Source organism: Corvus moneduloides, chromosome 9, assembly GCF_009650955.1.
Source record: "Corvus moneduloides isolate bCorMon1 chromosome 9, bCorMon1.pri, whole genome shotgun sequence".
Lineage (NCBI taxonomy): Eukaryota > Metazoa > Chordata > Aves > Passeriformes > Corvidae > Corvus > Corvus moneduloides.
In genome coordinates, this window is record NC_045484.1 from 19,297,094 (window position 1) to 19,319,229 (window position 22,136).

General features: G+C 37.8%; 1 protein-coding gene across 24 annotated transcripts in view; it reads right to left on the reverse strand.

The window, feature by feature from the left end:
* ADGRL2 (adhesion G protein-coupled receptor L2) overlaps window positions 1-22,136 on the reverse strand; it is a 314,082-nt gene that overhangs the window by 117,913 nt on the left and 174,033 nt on the right. For all 24 annotated transcript variants that reach the window (XM_032117278.1, XM_032117279.1, XM_032117285.1 and 21 more), the window contains one exon: window positions 8,125-8,297. In XM_032117278.1, the coding sequence (XP_031973169.1) occupies window positions 8,125-8,197 (73 nt within the window). In that variant the 5' untranslated portion in view covers window positions 8,198-8,297. The remainder of the gene's footprint in view (window positions 1-8,124; window positions 8,298-22,136) is intronic.

Here is a 22,136-nt window from a genome sequence, read left to right on the forward strand (position 1 = left end):
AGATATACATACATATATAGATCTTTAGACTAGCATAAAGATAGAGAAGATTACTGAGCACGATTTGAAGGCCTAAACCAAGCAGTTTATGCATGATATAGTGTGTTGATATTTTTTTTTTTTTCCAGCTGGTGCATTAATACACAAAGTGATGTTTTGTGGACCCTGTCCATCTTTATGGGTAATAATCCACATCACAAACCACCCGTTTGCCCTCTAGTACTTTCTATGCCTCACTCTTCACGCATGCCAGTTTCATCTGTTGCAAATTAAATGATGCAAAAGCGTAAGCAACAAACTGTTCAGTTTTATTTACTAAAAGCATATTTATCTTAAGCCAATGAAAAGCATGATCAGTCCTCAGCCAGAAACCCAGACTCTTCCAATAGACTTTCAATGGTCAATGTTACAGTGTTGCAGAATAAATAGACATTTAATTCTTACAGGAACACTTTGCAATTAGAGGCAATTCACAAGCCTAAGCAAATAAGCTCAATGGGAGAAATACTGTGGAAGGCAGATATAGTCACATGAACAGGATCAGTGGCACACAGGAAAATCTGACTGAAGCTCATTCAAAGGATGGTTAAAACAGAAGTGATATGAAACAGCACTGAAGCCTATAAAAGGCAAACATTTCCCATTTCTTTTCCAACTAAAAGTGCAGCACACAGGCAAATCTGGATTCAGTGTCAACTTCCTCTCAGGTTTCCTAAATGAATTACCTAATTCAAATTTAACAAGAAAATTGCTCCAACAGCACCTTGCATTAATTGTACTTTCTGCTGGAAGAGAACAAAACTACCTAACTCCTGAGAGAGACATCAAAATCTCTGACAAGGGAGAACACAAAAGCCAGCTTTCCTTCCATCGTCAAGATCCCTCATAAAACTCGCTGAGCACTGTATCCAACAACTGAAAGTTATGTGGTCCCCCTGGGTTTCTCACATGTATGGGTTGCTCAGGCAACAGATGAAAAAAATTCATTTTGCTTCCCAACTAGTCTCTCCCACACATCTTTTATACACCAGGAAAACATCAGGGATTATTATACTAGTATAAATTGAGAAAACAAAAAGAATGAAACATTCCCAACCACCTGGACTGGTCCAAGCTCAGAAGGAACAACCACGGAATATCCCCTACCACTACCAACACTCTCATGTACACTTACATGGGTTGCCTTAAAGTCACTGGGACATGTATGAATTGTCTCCCTGACCGAAAGGAGCTATAAGCAGAGCTAACATTCATACAGCTCCATTTCTTTATACTTCAAATGAAAGCAAGGAGGTAGAGCTTATAGAAACAGACAGAGCTTTAGCACAATTGGGTTTTGAAAGCCAATGGAGTAGTTTGAGACTTCCTGGAACAGCAGAAATGTGGAATGCCTTGCGCAAAAGGATTTTTTCAGCTCCTACTGTCAGAAAGAACTGCATATTCAATTTATCATACTGTGTCTCTGGATTTCAGGTATGGCTCATTTACAGAGGCATACATACAAAATATATCCTGTGTTAAAAATGTAAAAAGTTCATAATTCATTTTTTTGAGGAATACTAATTAGAAAAGTATCCAGCATTCAGGAGTCTCATTTGAAATATCTACCCAAACATAATAAACAAAAAAAACCAAAATCACAAGGAGCAACTATAAATATTCTTCTACAAAAACAACACTGATGAGTAAAAATAACACCAGTTAACCACTGCAAAAGGCCAGACAATTTTTAAGTGTGTCTTCACCATTGTTAGGAGCTCCCATCCTATGAAGTGCCTTTGTAATGGGAGTATGGGTGGACAAGCCAAGAACTTCTCTCTGTGAATGGTTTTATCTCCTCTTCCTCATGTAACACAATCTGGAACACTATCACAAACATGGAAGCAGGCACATACATGAAACATATTTTAGAGCCATTTGTGTAAGTCCTTTTTCTGCCTTCATCCTACATATGCTTCCTGCTATCAAGACATCCATCCATGCAATATACAATTAGCACAGACTATTACTTTCTGTGCCATTTACTCACAGAGGTAGGCCATGAGCATCCATGGATCTACTTGCAAGTATAAAACCCATTATGTGCTTGTAGAACTTGGCAACAAATATTAAATCTAAAATCATTATACTTTATGATAATTTTTATAATCTGATCATAAGGAGACTAAATGTAATAAGAAAGCCAGTGCTGAGGCACTCATTGATATCAGATGCTTCAGGCAATTATACTTCCATTTTACACTATGACCTGAAAGTACAATATAAAACAATGTTAAAACTATATAAAAATCCTTGTTACTAAGATGAGCAGCATTCTTCCACTTGAAAAAAACCAGAAATGACAAATAATTAAAGATTTTTAAAACACAACTCTTAATAAAAACTAAATCATATATTGTCCCATATTCAGTCACAGAATACTAATAAAGCCTATTTGCTTTGTAAAAGACGTGTCCAAATTCTGGTACTGTGTTCCTGCAAAGGTCCCTTATAATAATAAACTAATCTAAAATATTCCCAGATTTATATTTAACAACAAAAAAAAGCCCCTTAGGCAATGATGTCAGAGCAGGTCAGCTGAAGGTTAAGTCAATCCCCTCTCATTGCACTGGTCATCAGCACAGCTCACCTTGCCCACTGAGACCCACCAAGGTTACAGAAACTAAAGTAAACTCCAGTAGAATCTTAGAGGGCTCTAAAAATACAGCATCTGCCGTTAGCACAACACACTGAACTTCTAACAGTTTACACATTACAGGGATTTTTTCTTCTTCTGAATACAGAGCCCAACAACATGCAAAATCTCCCCTCGTAAAGGAGAATGTTTTTCAGTAACTGAGAAGACAGCACATCAAAATAGTAATATTATTACTCATCTCATAGTAATTATGCATTTATACTCTTTTCTTTGCTTAAATTGTAAGACTCCTACATTAACACTTCCTAGCAAATTTTCATTTAAATGTAAGTACAGTATTTAAAATGGTTCTTCATGCATCCTTCTACATGGTTCTTCTACATTTTAAAATAGTGGTGGTTTTGCTTTGGTTTCAAAAATGTAATATTACAGCATAGAATCCTGCAGACCTCACTGCTCTGGGAATATATAAAAGGTTATTTCACTGCCAGCATGTTAAAGCATCTCTGGATTTTCTGGGCAGTCTGTCAGTCTCTATTTTCTGGAAATACAGTTGAAAAGCTTAACAGACATTCTTCTTTAAGAAGAAGTTTGGTCTTGCAGTTTAGATCAATTTTCTTTTTAGAAGATATGTTGGGCCTCCCTCAGAAAAGAAAAGAGGGATGTGCCAGGTAAGTATGCACCAGAAAATCCCACTGAAAAATGGCATGATCTTTCAGGACAGAAAACAGGACCCAGTGCAGCAGTTGCTTTCTTCAAAAAAATTCTGCATAATCTGCATTAACCAATTAGGAAAACAAAAATTTGCTAAAGAATCCTAAACCATATCAGGTATACATGATATAAATAAAGATAGTATTAGGCTTATCTGACTGATGCTCTAAAGGGCAGGCAATACCTGTGTGGCCTTAGCATGCTGGGCATGCTTACAGATGCTTTGCAACCTCTGTAAACCAAGTAGTTCCTGCTAACTGGGTGCCTGACAGAGAGTTCTCACTGTGATAAATTCCCTGGCTAGAAACTAAATTAGTGCTCCTATTTGCTCTGGTGTGACTCCATAATGGATTTCACTCCTTGCAGAACCTTAATCCACTAATTAACAGAAGTTGATTTCTACTCAAGTCCATGGTACAAGTTTTTTATGATTTTTATCCTCGGCAAAATCCTACTAGTACTCCCTAGTAAAGGTGTAGGAAAGCTGACGTGCTTTTATAGTTTGTTCAGTACGTGTGCCATGTGCCTTAGACACTCCATGTCCGAGTGGCCTGACAGGAAGGTGAAGAGCTGAATAATACACTAAAATAGCAAATATCTTTGTAGTGGCCCAGAGTACGTTATCTGAATTTAGTATGTCTTTTCTTTAGTAAATGCACTAACATTGAATATGCACTTAAAACAGCTTCCAATTCAGCACTCAGCTCTTTGGCTGGCATAACTGGAATTTACAGGAAGATATACTTTTCAGCGTAATGCTCATTAAAACAAACATCCAGAAGCAAAGACAAGCTGGATTTCTTTAAATAACATTAATTCAATTTAGGAAAACAGAATTAAATAGATAATGAAAGCATGATGCTTCTTCCTTTGGACAAAGCATAGATAATAATTCATAATAAAATGAATTTAAATTGTATTAAACCTTGATTAAAATAGAATGCTAGCAAAGAAAATTATTTCAGCACTTCCCAAGCACTTGTGCTTTTCAAGCAGCAGAAGAGAATAAAAACAAACGGCATCAGAAGCTAGTCAAAAAGGTGGACTTTGTAAGCAAGATAAAGCTTAAAATACTGAAACCTGCACAGTCCAAAAGCAAATCTTCACCATGATGTTAAGCTCTGACATCTTTTTTTCATTTGCATATTAGTGTATCTGTCTTAACTTGCTTGAAGAGAAACCAATAATACATATAATAAGCTTTCTACTCTGCTTTGCTATGGAAACAAGACATGTGTGATCTCACTCTCTGGCTTTCTGTATTTTCTCAGATAATTTTTAACTTGTTAGATGATTTCACCCTTAGGAAGGGGGAAAAAATGAGGGAAAAAAATAGGTGGTGTCAAAAGTAATTAATTTCCTAGAGTTTGTAGGAAACAGGTAAGTAAAGGTGCAGGACTCAGCTGCACAGGGCAGAGCAGGAAGCCCCTCCTGCAGACCAGAACCATGACAGCGTGGGACAGACACAGGCTCTGGCACAGCACAGAGGGAGCTCTGCTCTGCCCTGGGTCCCCAGGCCACGCCTCACATGGCCACCACGTCCAGCCAAACTGCTTCTCAAGGACTGTCCTTTCAGTCTGCCTTTTGCAATAGAACCGTAGTTTGAAAGACATGCCTGTATAAAACATGCTAGAAAAAGGCACAGGAAACTTTCAGAAAAGATTAATATTCCAGCTCGTGACTTGAGCTTTTCATCCCTTTTTCTAGCCTCTTGTCTCTTCCTCATTTAGGGCCGCAATGCTTGCTGTTGATGGCAATAACAACAAACACAACAATATTGACCTGTTGTTGATCAGGTGAACCAGCACTGTGTAATAACTCAATGTGGTTTTCCCGCCCAGCTGTCAGCACTTGTCTGTTCCAGGTGAATTTTACCTGCAGGAATGGACTGTTTCAAGAGCAATCCCATCTGGACTGCATAGCCAGGAAAAACAAAAAGGAAAACCAAGACCTTCTTATCTGAAGATACGATTCCTGTTTGGATAGGCAACACTAAAAGAAAATTACAGCCTTCGTATAACTGTGCCTGCTTGCTAATTCCCTGGTGAGTTAAAGTTAAGGCTGTGAGAGTAATGAAGCCTTTTCTTGATTGGAAAATGTTTCATTATGTGAACAAATGAATCACTTGTCCATACCCAGGATTCTTTCCCCCGCCTTCGTCTCCACTAAACTGTACAGAAACATTAAAATGTAACAGCAGGGAATTTAGCCAGGTTTTATCTCCCCCAGTAACTGTAACAACCTACATGTACACATCAGATTTCTATAAAAAAACCTACGTTCCAAGCAAGAGAATTAAAGATTTTCTTATTTCTAGCAAAAGTTAGATGCTCTTATTTTAACCTTTGTTCATGTTCGTACTTCCAGGCATGAAGTGCTACTAAAGCATGTTATACTTGGCATCTCTTATTACCGAAGCAGAAGGCAATGTAATCTTGTGAGAAAGTGTAATAATGCAGTATTCATTTTTCTTCTGTGGCTGGAAGCCAACTCTATATTAATATTCATTTCCAGTATACAGAGCCCCAGTATTTCATTTATTTTAACAATTTACAATTAATTTGGTATTATTCTGTTATCTGCTCCCAATTTCCTTCCCTGTTTCTTGTAGCTGAAAAAGCAGCCCTTGTATAGACTTTAAAAAAGTAAATTCACAACTGAAGCATCAAAAGATTGCTACTGGCTACTAAAAGCAAGAAAAACAGGGACAGTACAAAATGAACTTGAAATATTGCAGATGACAATGACAATTAACTCTCTGCAAATGGCAAAAATTCCATCTGCAGAAGTTCCCAGTTGACTTTTTCCTTTCCAAACTCAGCAGATAAAACACTCTTTACAGCCTGCTGTTTGCAACTGTAATGGAACCACAGAAGGTTCACCTGTTTTCCTTTCTGCTTTCAAATGTTTTCAACCACAAAGAATTAAACTGCAAGTACCTGAATGCATGTAAAATGCATTAGGTAGAGGGATTTGAAACAATTGCAATAATAAAAAAAAAAAATAGTATTTCAAAACTTCAGAAAAAAATGCACAGATAGATGTCTCCACTTCATACACCTTAGGTTTCACCTAGTGCAACCACTTCTGCAATGTAAGTGCATTTATAATTAGCACCAGTTATTACCAAACCAGCCAGTCATAAAGTTTATAACTCCAATCTCCTAATCCTCATTTACCTTTCTTACCTCAGAAAGAGGCTGAAAAGCATTTTACCTTCCAGCTGTTTGTACTTACTTTCTTATACCAGTAAGATTACAGCCAAGTCCACAGCCTGGACAGACACTGAGAGAGCAGCGAGTACAGCAGCTCCCAGATCAGGAGTCCCACCAAGGATGAAACCATCTGAGATGTGCACAGGAAATGCCAGTTTCCTACTATATCCTGGCAATATTTAAGGAGGGGAGGGATGGGAAACTGACTGTGAAAGCTATTTAACTGAAATGAGACTTCCCCAAGTTCAGAAACCTCCATGAAGACTCTGAGGACACACTCCCTGAGAGATGTGTATGTTCACACATGCAGATGAACGACCTATTCCAGCAAAGCTCGTCTGTCGGCACAACGCACAACCCGAGCTGTGCAAGTCTAGGAGGAAAGCTTAGGAAATTACACAGTGAGCGTGGAAGGCTGCGTAAAATATTTGACTTTTTAATCTCGGGTTTTGTCATTTTTAGGGACTTTTCATTTATATAATAGTTCCTTTTTACTTATACAGATTTAGGAAAAAAAGAGAAGGGCAGGCAGGGTAGCTTTCCTGAAGTATTTCTGAAAATCTAGCCTTAAAATTCAAAGAATTTTGACAGAGTAAGGTGTGTATCTGCTTTAAAAGCTGGTGACATCATGACAAAGATGCAGCAAGGAAGTCTACATATTATATATCAACTACTGAATAATGTGAGATGGCATGGAGATGCTATTTTATTACTAAACCAATCTTTTCACCTGCAATCTAGCCAATTAAAATGCTTACACCCAAAAATAGCCTCAAGTTCTTGACGAATATTTGTAATTCAGAATTAATAAATAATGTTTTTCTGTTCATTCATTTGTGTTTCTCTGTTTATTAAAAGGGCTACAAGAACAGCTGTGGAGACAGACTAACTGGATGAAGTATAGTTTATGAAGAAAAACAGATAAAGAATAGATAATGCAACTTCTTTAAAAAAATCTTTTTCCTTCCTCATCTCTTAAATTTAACAGCTATTTTAAACACATTTGATAGCAGTGAAGTATTTTTTTCCTTTTTCTAAGAAAAGCAAAAATATTTTCAAGTGGATGCTATTTCTGTATGAACTTTGAGTTTTATTTCCTGAAATTTAACTTGCATAGCACTAATCTTAATGAAGTGTTTGCCATTTCATTTTTAGTGAGCCAAATTAAAAAAGTAAAATGGGTATTTCATTTAGTTGTTTTATATCACATCTAACATATGCATACATTCCTTTTAAATGGTTGTGCGATGAGAATAGATAAGGAAGGATAAGAAGGAAGAATCCAAAAATAAGGCACCTACCAATCAAGGCTATTAATATTTCACTTGCCTGAACATTGCGTTTCAATTTCAACATATCAGACTACCAAACCCAAAAAATCTATTTTCTTTTTTCGTCATTAAAAAGGGACAATCTGAGTCTTATATATTAAACCTAGAATATGCTACAGATACATTTAGTTTTACATCCTCAAACTTCACGTTACCTAACAGAAATTAATTGTACAGTCCATTTAACTCATCTGCAAACTCAAGTAAAAAATAAACTAAAGCTTACCTTCAGTACACTGCAGGAAGCTGATAATGAGCAGAAACCAAAAACTTTGCATTCTGCAGCCAGAAGACACCATTATTGATCCCTGTAAGAATTTTCTTTGTATTCCTTAATGAATCCAGTTATAAAAGCCCAGGATCATCGAAACCAGTGGTCTGCATTATTCATCTTCATAGCTGGAGTAACAGAGAATTTGGAAGAAAAAGAAAAAAAAATCCATCAGTACCTGAACACCAATAATTTAGAATACCAAATTTTACTTCACACAGGGACGGAAGGTTTTAGTAAAAACTGACAGTACACCTGCATTGTAGCTGGGAATTTGGCAGGTTTCTGGGATGGAATCTCTCAAGGTCAACGATCGCTAAACACGATGCCAAATAATGGTATGTGTTAAGGTTGAAAGTATGAGTGTTATTGATGTATTTGCACTAAGATGCATGAAAAAAACCAACTGGAGAACATTTTTACTGAATATAAGAAATTGGACCTGTAGATGAGTAGGCTATGCTTTTCTGACTCCACAAATCTGACACAACCTGCGTTTCTCTACCTTGATGAACCATAGTAAAATTAAATCTAGGGCACTACCATATTTCTTGGGGATTTGAAACATGGAGTGGCTGAGAACAACACGGCAACTCCTCTCAGCAGGAAGGCTGAGCAGGTCTGCTCCCTGCCATGGTTCTGGTGTTGCCTTCCTGCTACACAAAGATTGTTCTTCTTGGATGAGAGAGGCAGTAACAGCTGCTTTGCTGAAAAAATACCCTCTTCATATGACTGCACAGCTAGCTGTATTTCTACACAATAAACATCTTCAGAGAAAAGGGAATAAACAATGGATGAGACCTTCGCCTGTCTTTATCCTCGGACAAGATTTGTCTCCTACTGAGAAATACAAACTGAACTGCTCCTGTAAACGACATACCAAAGGAAGAATTCTTAAAACTATCATTTGCATTTGAAAAATATAATTACAGTGATAGAGTGCAGTTGCTGTGCTAGAAGATTTGACAGCAGAGTGCTCCCTTTTGCTAATGACTCTACTCTCTCACCAGCCAGCTGAGTAACTACACACATCCTCTTCCATATCTCACTGTGTGAAGCTAGGTCATGCTTCAGCCCTGACTATTACAGAGTTTGGGGAGCTAGAGAAAAATTAACATCCATAAAAGAACAAATTATTTTTAAGTGGAAAACTAGCTCTACATATTACAGATATGTGAAACAACTCTGGAGAACACTGAACACTGCAGCAATCACAGATGCAAAGGGCTGAGCCTGGTGTCACATTGGCTTGGTCTTTCCAAGACAAACGAACAGGACTGTGTGGATGTATTGCTGACATATCTGAAATTAAAGTTACTTTAAAACCATGTAACAATGACGACGTAAAAATTTAAGTGGCAGGATCCAAGGGCCACTTATGATTCTTATGAGTACTAGAGCATGTTAAGGGCTTTAAAAATACATTTACCCTTTTGGCAAGGAGAAGTGGAAAGGATGAAGAGCACAAAATGCCAGATACAGAAATTCTACAAAATGTTGATCATTTTCAGAAGTAGAAAGTGTATATTAGTCAATGCTAATCAATGATAAATTTGTTCCCTGAGCACACTAACAGCAACAAGACTGACACTCAGTTTTTTCCTCCAGGAGAGAAAGATGGGAATTAACAGAAAACATTATGGAACAATTTCTCTGGCTCTCAAGGAAGGCAGTATATCTGTGGAGATTATTAAATAGCCAAGCAGGTTTCTTTACTTGACTCCTCTTTAAGAGAACTGGGCCATCCCTCTCACAACACAAGTGTGCTTGTGATTCCTCACACAGAGAAATGAAGGAAACGATATCTGAGACCATATGATTTTATGTTTATTGATACATAAAAATAAGCCCTTTTTCCAATTTCCAACTACAGACAGTGCTCTTCAGTCACAGGCACCTTTTTCCCTGCACATATTTCAGCGAGGAGCAGGCAACAGCGAACCGAGCACAGGACAGCTAAAGCTTGGCTCTCCCTGGCACATGCCCTTGTGCCCTGAGGTACAAGGTGTGACCTTGATTTAGATAGTGATACACCACAACCCCAAAGTGATTATGAAGAGACAGTCACATTCCAGCTCTAGATCTTTTACATTGGGCTGAAACTCTTTTGCAACTAAAAGAAAATAAATCTAAAAGTCCGCAAAGGATGCACTGCATTCAGCAGAAATTAAAATTGCAAAGGAGCTCCTGCTGAGTTAAGAAGAAAAAATTGCCACCATGATCTCCAAAAAAAAGCCCTGGAGATAGTTCAGCTAGAAGCTTGGGACAAGTTTGGATTAATTTTTCACCTGTAGCACCCAAAGGAAAAATCATAAAACTATTTCACGCACACTACAGACTAATCAGCATAATTTCAGTAAGCAATCAGAATAATCCAGGAGAATGGATGATGAATAATAATGGCTAAAAGTGAAATGAAATCAGCCTTCTGATTGCTCCCAGTCTGTCCAGAAGCTTTGGACTTCCTGAGACTCAAGTTTTATCATTATTTCTGTAACATATCACTGCGCTCCCAGATTTTGAGACATCTTTCTTCAAGTGGATAGTGACATACCTGTGCTTTATCATTCTCAAAGTCATTACTTCCTTGCAGGCCTTTTTAAATTGGAGGGGGGAGGAAAGAGTTATGTTAAAAATAAAAACAATAATCAAAGCATCACTTGCAGTAAGACCCAGCATCTCCCTAGAAAAGAGTTGCAAAATGTGTGCCAAATACTTTACTTTTTTTTTTTTCAGTTGAGTAAGAGCTCTTGACCTTCTAAACCGACTTAGCTACTGTTATAAGGACCTACAGTTTCTGAAAACATATTGATGTCTTTGCAACACCAAAACCAGCAGAAATTATTCAATTAAGAAGAAATTGTGAGCATTTTAAAAGACAAATTTAAGTGTTTTGTGTAATATATTGTTCTCTTTAGGTTGCTGTAGCCTACAGACATAGAATTTAACTCAGTGTGCTGCTGCAAAAAGAATTCAAAATAAACTAACCAGCTCATACGAGATTATCAGTAATGCATGTTTATCTAAAAACCCAAGAAAAATTGAAATAGAGTTTGAAAACTGATGCAATAGGGTTTGAGGTTTCTTCTTTTCTTTTGAATAAGTTAACATTTTCATAGCAAACAAATTTTAATGGAGCCTCCGTATTTGAGAAACTCTGTGTGGCTCCAAGTAAAAGAACAGTGCAGTTCCAACTATTCATCAGCATAACAAAAGCTAAACCTGAGAAAGGCATCCAGACATGAGCTGGAGCCGAGAGCACTCGGACTAAAGACACTGCTGTCAGCCACATCCTTCTGACCATCCATCTATCAGTGATACAGAGACTGGCGGTGGCATCTCACAACAACAACAAATCCCAAACCAAACAAGTAGAAGCAGGAAAAGACGTATTAAGTTACTTCTTTGTAAACAGAAAAAGGAGACCACAGCGAGTGGCTGTCCTGTGCAAATAAGTTATTTCCCCTCAGACCTTAATAAACCTTTTCTCTGCATGGCTGATTGCTTCAGCTTGTGGGTGGGGCAGAGAGAAACTCCCTAGAGCAAAATCTTGCTTGAATTTCAGAGTGCAATAAAAGCTGCCCAGAAAATTTCAGTTGTAACTTAAATCCCTACCTCTGGGCCATACTGCAATCTCCCACAGGAAAAAAACCAACCCCCTGCTGGAAGTAGAGTGGTTCACCTTGTTAAGATTCCTCTCATATGCACCCTTAAAGAAGGCTAGATCAGGAATAGAAATGTTAATGTTCAAACCTGTAACGCTGCAAAGGTACCGGGCATCTCTTCCTACTGTATTCATAAGCTGTGCTCCAAGTCCCCAATATCCTAGTGCCCCCGCCTCGCTTCCTTGTTCTTCTGTGCTTCTGAAACTTCTTACAGACAGAACATGACCGCTGCAGAATACATGCCACTGCTGGCCATCCCTCTCCCGGCAACATTGCTCAAGAGCACCCCAGAGATAAGAGAAAGCTGCTCCAAGTGTGCTCCTTGAAATACTTTCATCTTTGAAGAGAAAGACCTCTAAAGGACTGCTGTGTCCCAACTCTACTCTGTTTAACCTTCCCAAGGTTTTATGTTCAAAAGCCAAAAAAGGGTCTTTAAGAGCTTCCAGACAACTGACACAGCATGCTCAAAAGCTGCCTTTTCCCTCCTGTTCTATCCAGCTTTTCAGGCAATTAAGACAAAGGAGAACACAGAGATCCTTCCAGCTAAGCAAGGATGTTTTCTTTAGCTAAAAGTCATTCAGACTAATGCTGATGTATTTTAGAGTATAGTACTTAATTTTCTAAGTAATTTTAGAAACACCACAGAGCACTTGCAACCTCAGTGAAGCTTTAACATCCCTATTACAGAAACAAAATTTATACTAGCTTTAAAGATGATGAGGCACAGGGAGGTAAGGAATATCAGGCGTAGCTGCACAACTCATACATGCCAAGGAACTAGCAGGACCAGGCAGTCCTTTCTATAAATCCTGTGTGACCTACCTTGCCATACATGCAGCACCCCCACTGCCTTTCATAACCCAGTTTATGAAACTAAGTAATTCTGTAATATATATGAGCCATTCTGCAGAGGAAAGGAGGGGCAAGAGAAGGCAAGGGTGAGTACATATATACTCGTACAATATAATAGACTACTTAGTCTCCTGAGAAATCATGTGTCCACGTGCTTTCCCATCATAAGGCTTTCCCAATTTAAAAAAAACCCAGAAAGTCAAACTTCCCATAATCTGTAACATAAGAATTTAATTAGTGAAGTGTGATTAGTAAAACTGTCTAAGCCGCATTAGTAAAATACTTGAATGAGACTAATACTGTTTATGATCCAAGAGCTACCGTTTTCTACATATCTGCAATGAGATCCAGCTCTAGTTTTCAATATTGAACATATCTTCACATGCATTCAATATGAGTTGTTCCTAAGTTTTCAATACGCTTATTCAAAAACTGATTTACATTAATAACTCCACGTTAGTGCTACAGTACCAGATTGTAGAAAATCTGGTTATGAGTTTTAGCTATGAGACCTTACAAAAAAAACCCGTGATGACAAGCAAGACTATGTGCTGATCTAGTTAGCCTCCTTCTACTACCTATGGTAAACAATGCCTGATCTTCTCCAATGAAACCAGCTGCATATTGCAAGGAGAAAGGAAAGACTAACTCTGCTACATCTAAAATGGCTAACAAAGACTTCTTTTCCCTTAAAAGCAATTTAATGCTCAAAAGGTAGCAGGGAGTCTTATCTACAGTTCTGTATTCAACAGTCCCTATTAATTGTCACCTTGAACACTGGATTTCTAACCTAAAACATTTCTTCCTGCGTTACATGGAAAGAATACAGTATAAGGGAAGGGAATAATACAGTAAGAACAAGACTTGACCAAGGTCATCCAATCTTGCTACAAAAAATTACTTCAATGCATTCAGCCACATTGTGCTCTGAAGTTACATGTTCATGCCTGAGGAATGCCTGAAACAGTGAACAATAAATGTGTATCCTTAATTGACAAACACCCCAGAAACACCTGAGTTCCCAGCTCATCAGTGTAACAGATCATTCAAAATACCCAATCTACCTAAGCAAGACATGACACTAAACAGTGCATGGACACTATTTTAACAGTGGAACATCACAATTTAGTCCATCAGTCCCCAGCACCTCAGTGGTCTACCACAATAATTCACAGAGAAAATAAATAGGATTTGAGAGGAAAAGACAAAGATTTTCCTTTCTCGTCAGCACTCTAATTCAGCTTGGCCTCACTCTTGTGTTTTACAGACACGTTACACAGCGGTCCATTCCCAACAAGCCAGCTTTGCCCCTTGTTAACAGAGGATAAAGCCTGGACACTCAAGGGAGTTCTCATTCAATAAGCCAGCAAAGTAAACCTTTGCTAGCGCTAATAAGAATGGCTTTTTTTGGCTCCAGGCACTCTCCTTTTGCCAAGTCTGAATTTCTGGTTTTGCCTTTGATAAATGCTCAGAATCAAGGCAGGGGTGGGGGCGGACAGGGGGTGCCACTCAATCCTCGTTGCAAATTCCCTCTATTTCACCTGAAGTGACACCGTGCCACTACATGAGAACACCTCCACTCCAGCAGTGCAGGTAAAACCTTTCTACCACTTCTGCCCTCTGTGTCACTACAGCTTCCTGGGGACTCAAAGATAAATCACCACCACCCAAAGAAGGGGGGAGGGAAAGGGATGCTTTAAGTCAATTACAACCGTTATCGGCTGTAATATCTTAGTGTCATGCTGAGCATGTTAAATATGCTGATCACTGTGGACACCAGAGGCACAGTCTGAGGCTGTTTGCCATTCTCTTCATTAAACTGCAAAACAAATAGCTCTCATTTTCAAACCTATGTAGGACAGATTCTATGAACATCAAAAATAAACAAGAAAATAATGAGTATCTTTACGAAACCACTGAGAGCCACATGACAAACCTAAAGAAGCAATTGTAACAGCTGAAGAAAATTCAAAGGCTTTTCAAACTTCTCAGAAGAGAAATCCTCAAAATAATGTATTTATATTAAAGATCCCATTTCTTTCCCCTGGAAAAAAAAAATCACTAGACTAACATCAACCAAAGACACAGCAGTCTTGTAAGACAGGAAACTGTTTGCTGACAGCCTTGACAAGGCTTTGCAAAGGCCCCTATTTCTCAAAGCTGTTATGCCACTTAGCTGATCTCTTTTTTTTTTTTCTTCCCCTCCACTGTTTTTAACAGCTGAGAACTTGTTTGAAGTGGAAGTAGACTGAAAAACAAAACAAACAAAACTAAGTCCTGGGACTGTGGTCAGACATGTCGGTACCTGTGAAGCGACATGGTGTTTCTCTAATTGACTGCAAGGATTTCAACACACCTGATCTTCTTTATGGCTGCTAGGCCCTGGGCTTAGGCACAGAGATGAGCTCTGATACTGAGAACTGAATCCAGCTCTGGGGCCCCCAAGATAAGAATTATGTGGACCTGTTGGAGGAGGTCCAGAGGAGGCCACAAAGATGATCAGAGGGCTGGAGCACCTTTCCCATGTAGACAGGCTGAGAGACTTGGGGCTGTTCAGCCTGGACAAGAGAAGGTTCTGAGGAGACCTTACAGTAGCTTTCCAGCACCTAAAGGGACACATGAGAGCTGGAAAGGGACTTTTTACAACGGCCTGCAGTGACAGGACAAGGGGGAATGGCTTTAAACGGAAAGATGGTAAATATAGAGTAGATGTTTGGAAGCTTCTCTTCAGTATGAGAGCGGTGAGGCACTGGAACAGGGTTGCCAGTGCCACATCTATGGAAGTGTTTAAGCCCAGGTTGGATGGGGCTTTGAGCAACCTGGTCTGGTAGCATGTGTCCCTGGCTATGGAAGGGGGATTGGAACTAGATGACAATTTAAAGTGCCTTCCAACCCAAACTGTTCTATGATTCTGTCTTTCGCAGCTGACACACACTGAAGTAAGACAACTCCACAGACCAACACAGAGCCAGCAAAACACGCACGCATTACTAACTTCCAAAATAAAATCAAGTCACAGGCAAGAGCAGACAAGAACACAGCACTTTTATCCATGCTATAACAGGGTGAACGGGGGCTGTATAGTCCCAACACACTGGACCTCTTGGGGGATGTGCTGCAGCCTCAGCATTTGATATTCATGCACAAACTCCAGTTTGGTACCACCAACTCCCTGGAAACTACTGCACTGAAAACTTCTTTGCTGAGCACGTGCCAAGGAATATTACCAAAAAGATTCATGAAGGTGCTGGTTTAACATCCATTTTAAAGCATCCATTTTCTATCAGTTGTTATGATCATATTTTATGATCATATTAAGTGGTCTGTATTCAATACAAATTCCAGTTTCAGGAACAAGCTTGAGTGTGCAGCAAAATCACTTTTGATTATTTTAAAAAATTCTATCAAACCCCTTTGTTATTGCCAGAGAAATACCAACTCTTTATAAGCAACTGAAAAATATTTGCCATTTTAAAAGGTCAGAAACAGTGGGCATATAGATACAGTCACCATGTAATGGCTGTAGTTTGGGCAGATCTTTGCTTAGAGAGGAATATTATTCTAACATTAACATCTGTGAGACCATGGCCTAATCATTGTGCAGTGAAATATGAATCAAAATCAATGGTGGCATCTAAGATGTAATCTCTGCTGTGTTTGGCTCACTGCACTGAATCCTTGACTCATAAATCATTGTTACTAGCCATTCAGTGAAATCAATATTCAGATTCCCTCTTGGTCTATACATATGACCACTAAATGAAATAATAATGACCAAAAACTGTCATATATTAGGTTATCAATATTACCAAAAGGGTTTTCTTGGGAGCAATGAGGTAATCTAGGATAAAATAGACCAGATGAGCATGCAAAGAAATGTGAAAAACCTGTAACTGTATAAAGACAGCAGGAGAAAGGTAATTTTAAATATTTCTTCTTCCATCATATGCTCAACTATTAGAATTTATCATAGCATCACAATAATGCATTTTATGAAAGACCATTTCAATAATGCATGCTTTTAATCATGTTTTAAAACATGCTGTACCTAAGCATCTTTCTTTTTCTTCTTTCAAATAACCCATTCTTAAGTTATTCCTAGCTTTGTTTCTTTTCTCTGAAGCACAATTAATATTAAAATGATCAGAGAGTAGTGTTTTCTTTCCAGCAGCGTGATGGTCAGGACATTTAGAAGACCACATTTTAGTTCCACTAAAAATCACTACCACCAAACAAACTTCAAGGAGTAGTTCCGTAAAGCTGTATTTTCCAAACCATTTACAAACGATTTAGTTATTAAAAGGTAGTGGCTCATAACTTGCATAGAAACCTGAGAAGAGCTGTGTGCTACCATCCCATACTTGGCCATGAGCCACAACGAAATTTCTAATTTCGACAACAGAAGGGAAGAAGTCTTTAACTGCTTCTAAGCAGACAAGAGATTCTCCAGGTAAATATGACTTACAGGTAGAAATTCCACTGAATTTACGTAAGCCTTTGGAGGACTTCTGCGTGGACTTCCTAAGTACAAAAAGACGCAGACAGTGCCAGAAGACACATCTTTCAGGTTCAGCACCTTTACGTACCAGTAGCACTTAGGAGGGCAGAAAACTCTAAAATCATGATATAAAAATCAACAAACTCCTTGTTTTTCTTCCCTTGTTTTTTCTCATACACGCATTCAAGTCAAAAACTCAAGGGTGAGAAGTCCTCTATGACAGTACTGCACACACTGCACTAACTCTCTTCCTTGCACCTACACACAAATATACCACTGAATTACACACCTAATGCTTGCACATCATTGAGGATGGGAGAAATGTATGCAATAAATTTGGCAAATAAATCCTCAGGATCTATTCAGAAAGAGCCTGATTCTGCAATGGAACAAAGGATTCAATTCTCTTACTGGATGATGGGCTCTGTAAGGACATAACAAGTTGCCGAGGTGTATAATGGTGCAACTGTAGCTAAGAGTATTTTCTTGTACAATTTAATAAGCAATGAACATTCAGGTGAAAATTCTTAACTATGCAAGACAGCTGAATAAGTACCAGTCATTCATCAGAGCTGCAGCATTCTTTCAACTGGGGAAAACTGGGCTTTCTTATTTATTCACACTATAACAGAAAAATAGAAATTATTTATTTTTTTCTTCATTTTGTGGAAAGTCTAAGTCAAGAAACTATAATGATTACATTTGGAGAAGTTACAAGCAAGAAGAGCTCTAAATTGTAATTCAGCAGGAAGGCTCTTTCAACTTTCATGTACCACTGCTTAAAACTCTTCTCCCTAGCAGCCTACATAACATTTTCTCTTTTGAAGAGAAATTTCTGAAGAAATAAAAAGAAAAAACTCATGTATTGTGGAAACAGTGAAGGTCTCTTCCATGCATGGTGAAAAGGGAAGTGTGAAGTGATATCTTTTAAATATTAAACAAAATGGAATAGGGGTTATCTCCATTACTGCCATGCCAACTACCACGAGCACTTGAAGACAAAGTATCCTGAAATTGCTTTCATGCAAAGAATTTTTAAAAAAAATAAATACTTTTTAAAGCATTCAAGAGAATGAACCCTTTCCATTGGAGTGACTGAAAACATTATATTTCCTGTACATTTAAATTTTTTTTTAATCATCCATACAGATGAAATTTAAGATACATTTTTTAACACATTTTTAGCAGCAATGTGACCTCTGATATTCTGTGGTTTCATCAAGCAGACCAAGAACTCTGCGCCACACATTTTACAATTTCTTTTAAATAATATAGCTCTTGGTGGCTCAATGTGACAATGACACTGTTACTTTGGAAAAAAATCATATTTTTCTTTAATTAGGTTACATCATGATTTTAGATGATAATTTATTTAGCCTTTCATAATTATAAATACTTATTGGCTTTTATTTTGTATTCTTTTACTAGAAATTAAAGAGAATTGCTTTTTATTAAAACACTGCTCTTCATACATTCTGCTGCAGTTCATGAACTGTATGTGCAACTACAGAAAAAAATAAGCCTACATTTGTCTATCAACAGTATTTATAAGTGAGAGAGTGGAAAGATTACAAAATTTTAATAAGAACATTATATTATAGTAGCAATAATCTAGGTGTTTTACTGGGAAGTGAAGTGGATTACCGTAAATGAAATTTTTAAATGTCCTTTCCATTTTATAGATAACAAAAAATGACTCTTTTCATGTCTCCAGCGATAAGGATACATGTGCCACACATTTAAATGGTGCCTTCACCCTATCCAACCCTGCTCATGAATTAATAATTCAGTGACATTAATACAAGAAGATAAATGATAAAGAGGTTATAGCAAAAGGGCCAGTGGTACACATACACTTCTTTTAAAACAGCTAATACCTCTCTGCCAGTTACAGCTAGAACTTTTTTACAGTTTGCAATGGCATTTTTACAATCTGAATAGCAGCTTATGCACACACAATTTCACACAACTCAAGCTTAATAAATCTCCTGCTGCTACCAAACAATCATTCTGGGGGATTAAAGTGCAACATCTGCTAACATTAATAAGCATTTTACATAGCAATATGTATAAAAGCAGTTGCTATCAGTCTTCTGAAAAAGCTTCCAGACTAGTTTGGCATAAATTATACCTTTATTGTTCAACTGGTAACTTTAGCTTATGGCAACAATAAGGTAGCTATAATGCTATATAGCTGGAAAACCCAATGAAATTATATACGGATTGCTGTTATCCTTTGTAGTGGAATGATTTTCAAAATACTTGAAAAATAAACAAAAAAAATGTATGTATGCAAAGAATTTCAGGTAAGAACCTGGTAAAGTCGCACAATTTCAATACTTAGAAGAAACCAAAGCTAGCATTCTGTTTGCAAGAGACAATTTCTCTCCTAATACCAGCTATAACTTTCTAATCCACCTTGGGCTTTTTAAATTTTTATTTGTATTTCTATTAAAGCAGCATCCACTGTGAAAGAATGCATGCCTTCCCAAGGAGTAAAATAAATATCAGGGGGTTTATTTAATTAGGAATTCCAGCATACATTTTTAGGTAGAATTTGGCAAATGAGCCTGCTTTGGAGTTGAGAGATGTGTAACATCAGCTTGAGCCAAGAACACAGTTGGCAAAAGCGGCACAAACTTTTACTTGCAGCCCTGCCAAGGCAACTCAAGCCCTGCAGTTCAGCTGTGGACAGCCGAATGCCAGAGCCTGCCAATCACCCTTCTCTGGAGTGAAGAAAATGAACAAAGTCATATTCGAGCTTTTAAAAAAACAGATAGGTAATATGCAGATTATGCTGCATAAGCCCTACAATCCTAGTATTTTTCAGAAACTGAAGAGAATCAATAGTCAACTTTGCAATAATAGATATGATAACACTTAGAATACCTTCTTATAGTGCCCCAAGATTACTTTGTCATATGGACACATAGGCCAGTATCTGCAAGGTCATTTCTTTCATGAAAGAATAAATTTGTACAAAAAACATCCATTTATGTAAAAGGACAGCAAACTGGATCAAATACATACGCAGAAAATATTTAATACATTAGTTTTAATTATCAATTAATGTCCCCCGATTTACATTACAGTTTGCTTGAACAGGATTATTTTAACATTATTTTTTAAGTCAAAACATTGCTTTAAAAATTACTAGTATCGTATTCTCCTGACATCGCCCACATTCTTATTTGACACGTTTTAAGAGAGATGAAGCAAATCAAAGCAATAAGATAATAAAAGATTCCAGCAATGCCAGTGCTTGACAACTAACACTCAGGGCCTTTTGATGATATCAGGCTTTAAAAGTACCCAGAACTAGGGCTGGAGCCAGGCTTAGCTGAGAAAAAAGCAGTCATTACAGGACAGAAGGAAAAAGCCTAAAACAAAAGGGAAGTACATTAAGTATGTATTTTCCTCAAACTGATAGTTTCTTTAGGCTGAAGTCCGCACCTGAAATTCCCATTCATATTTCGAAGATCGGAATCACCGTTGCTGGAGGAAGCACACGAGGATTAAGATCCAGGTGCCTCAGTGCCACAAATAGTCTTTCTTAAATACAGCTTGAATTTTAGATTACTGTTTTAAAATAAGTTTTTATTAGGTTACTGTGTGCTGCCTGTAAAAACACAGCTTTATATTAAAGTGATGATTTCTTCATTTTTTAAAATTTTATAATAAAATGATATTGGCACATGATTTTCTTTTCAGGCTATTTCTTCACCCGCACTCTAATTCTCACATCAGACATATCCCCGCCATGTGCCAGCCTTACATGTTCTGGAAGATCCACTGCTGCTGTGATAGTCTCATGGCTGTTTCAAATCCAGGTCACAACTTTCCACAGTTACTTAGATTAACATTTGCAATCTAATCTATTTTAACACAAGAATTCAACAGCGCGGAGACAAAAATGAGGTGACTTTTTTGCTCAAAGAGGACTGAATATTAAAGATGAAATTTAACAGGTTGTAATCATAACAGTTTGTAAACACCGTAATATATATGTCTGCCCTAATTTAGTAAGATGGAATTCTCACATAACACTCATCAAACTGAGCACAAAAAAATTGTTCTGGCATTTCACTAAATTAAAATCTTCAGTCCCCACAGCTAGAATGCACAAATTTAGATTTTATTAATACCTTAAATCAAACTCACTTTTATGAAAGGCAATTTACAAGTCATCTTCTCTTCCGACAGCCAAGAACAGAATGGGGTCTTAAGCATATTTTTACAGACACTTTGATGACAGTCTAACCTTTTGGTCTGATTGCTACTTTTAACAAAAATAGCATTTTCTTTGAAATCCAGAAAACTCTTGTTTTCATGAATACAGCTTTAAGCCTTCAGTGACAGAGTGGCTGACAGCTCAACAGATAGAAAGCAAATTTAGGGGAAGCTGTCCCTGTTAAGAAAATGCATGCCATTTTACCAGCTTCTCGTTCAGCAATCTGAAAAACTCCAAATTTAATCTAGATCACCAGATTTCACATCTTGTCCAGAGATACGGTATTGTGCCAAACCTTCACACTCACAAAACCATTCGATTAATACACATGTTCAGCAAGCTACCTTGATTTAACTTGTGCTCTATGTACTTTAATATTTTCAATTCCTATCACTAAATAACACTATCAGCAGTCAGCATTACAGGGACTTCTGCAATAGATTGCAAATCAGATGCACAACGAAATCATCATCATCAGGTAGCCTCCCTTGTGCTGCCAGTTGCTCACCAGAAATCAGTGAGAGTCACACCATGGGGCCGGGCTAAAAAACAAAAAACGGGGGAAAAAAAAAAAAAAAAAAAGAAAGAGACGGGGAAAAAAATAAAAAAGCAAGTGAGCAGGCAGAGCGGGAAGACGGCATTCCCCCCCAGCTAGTTTCGAGTGCAGAGGAAGCGGGAAAGCCCTTGGGTAGGGCGCAGAAGGAAAGCAGGCAGACGGAAA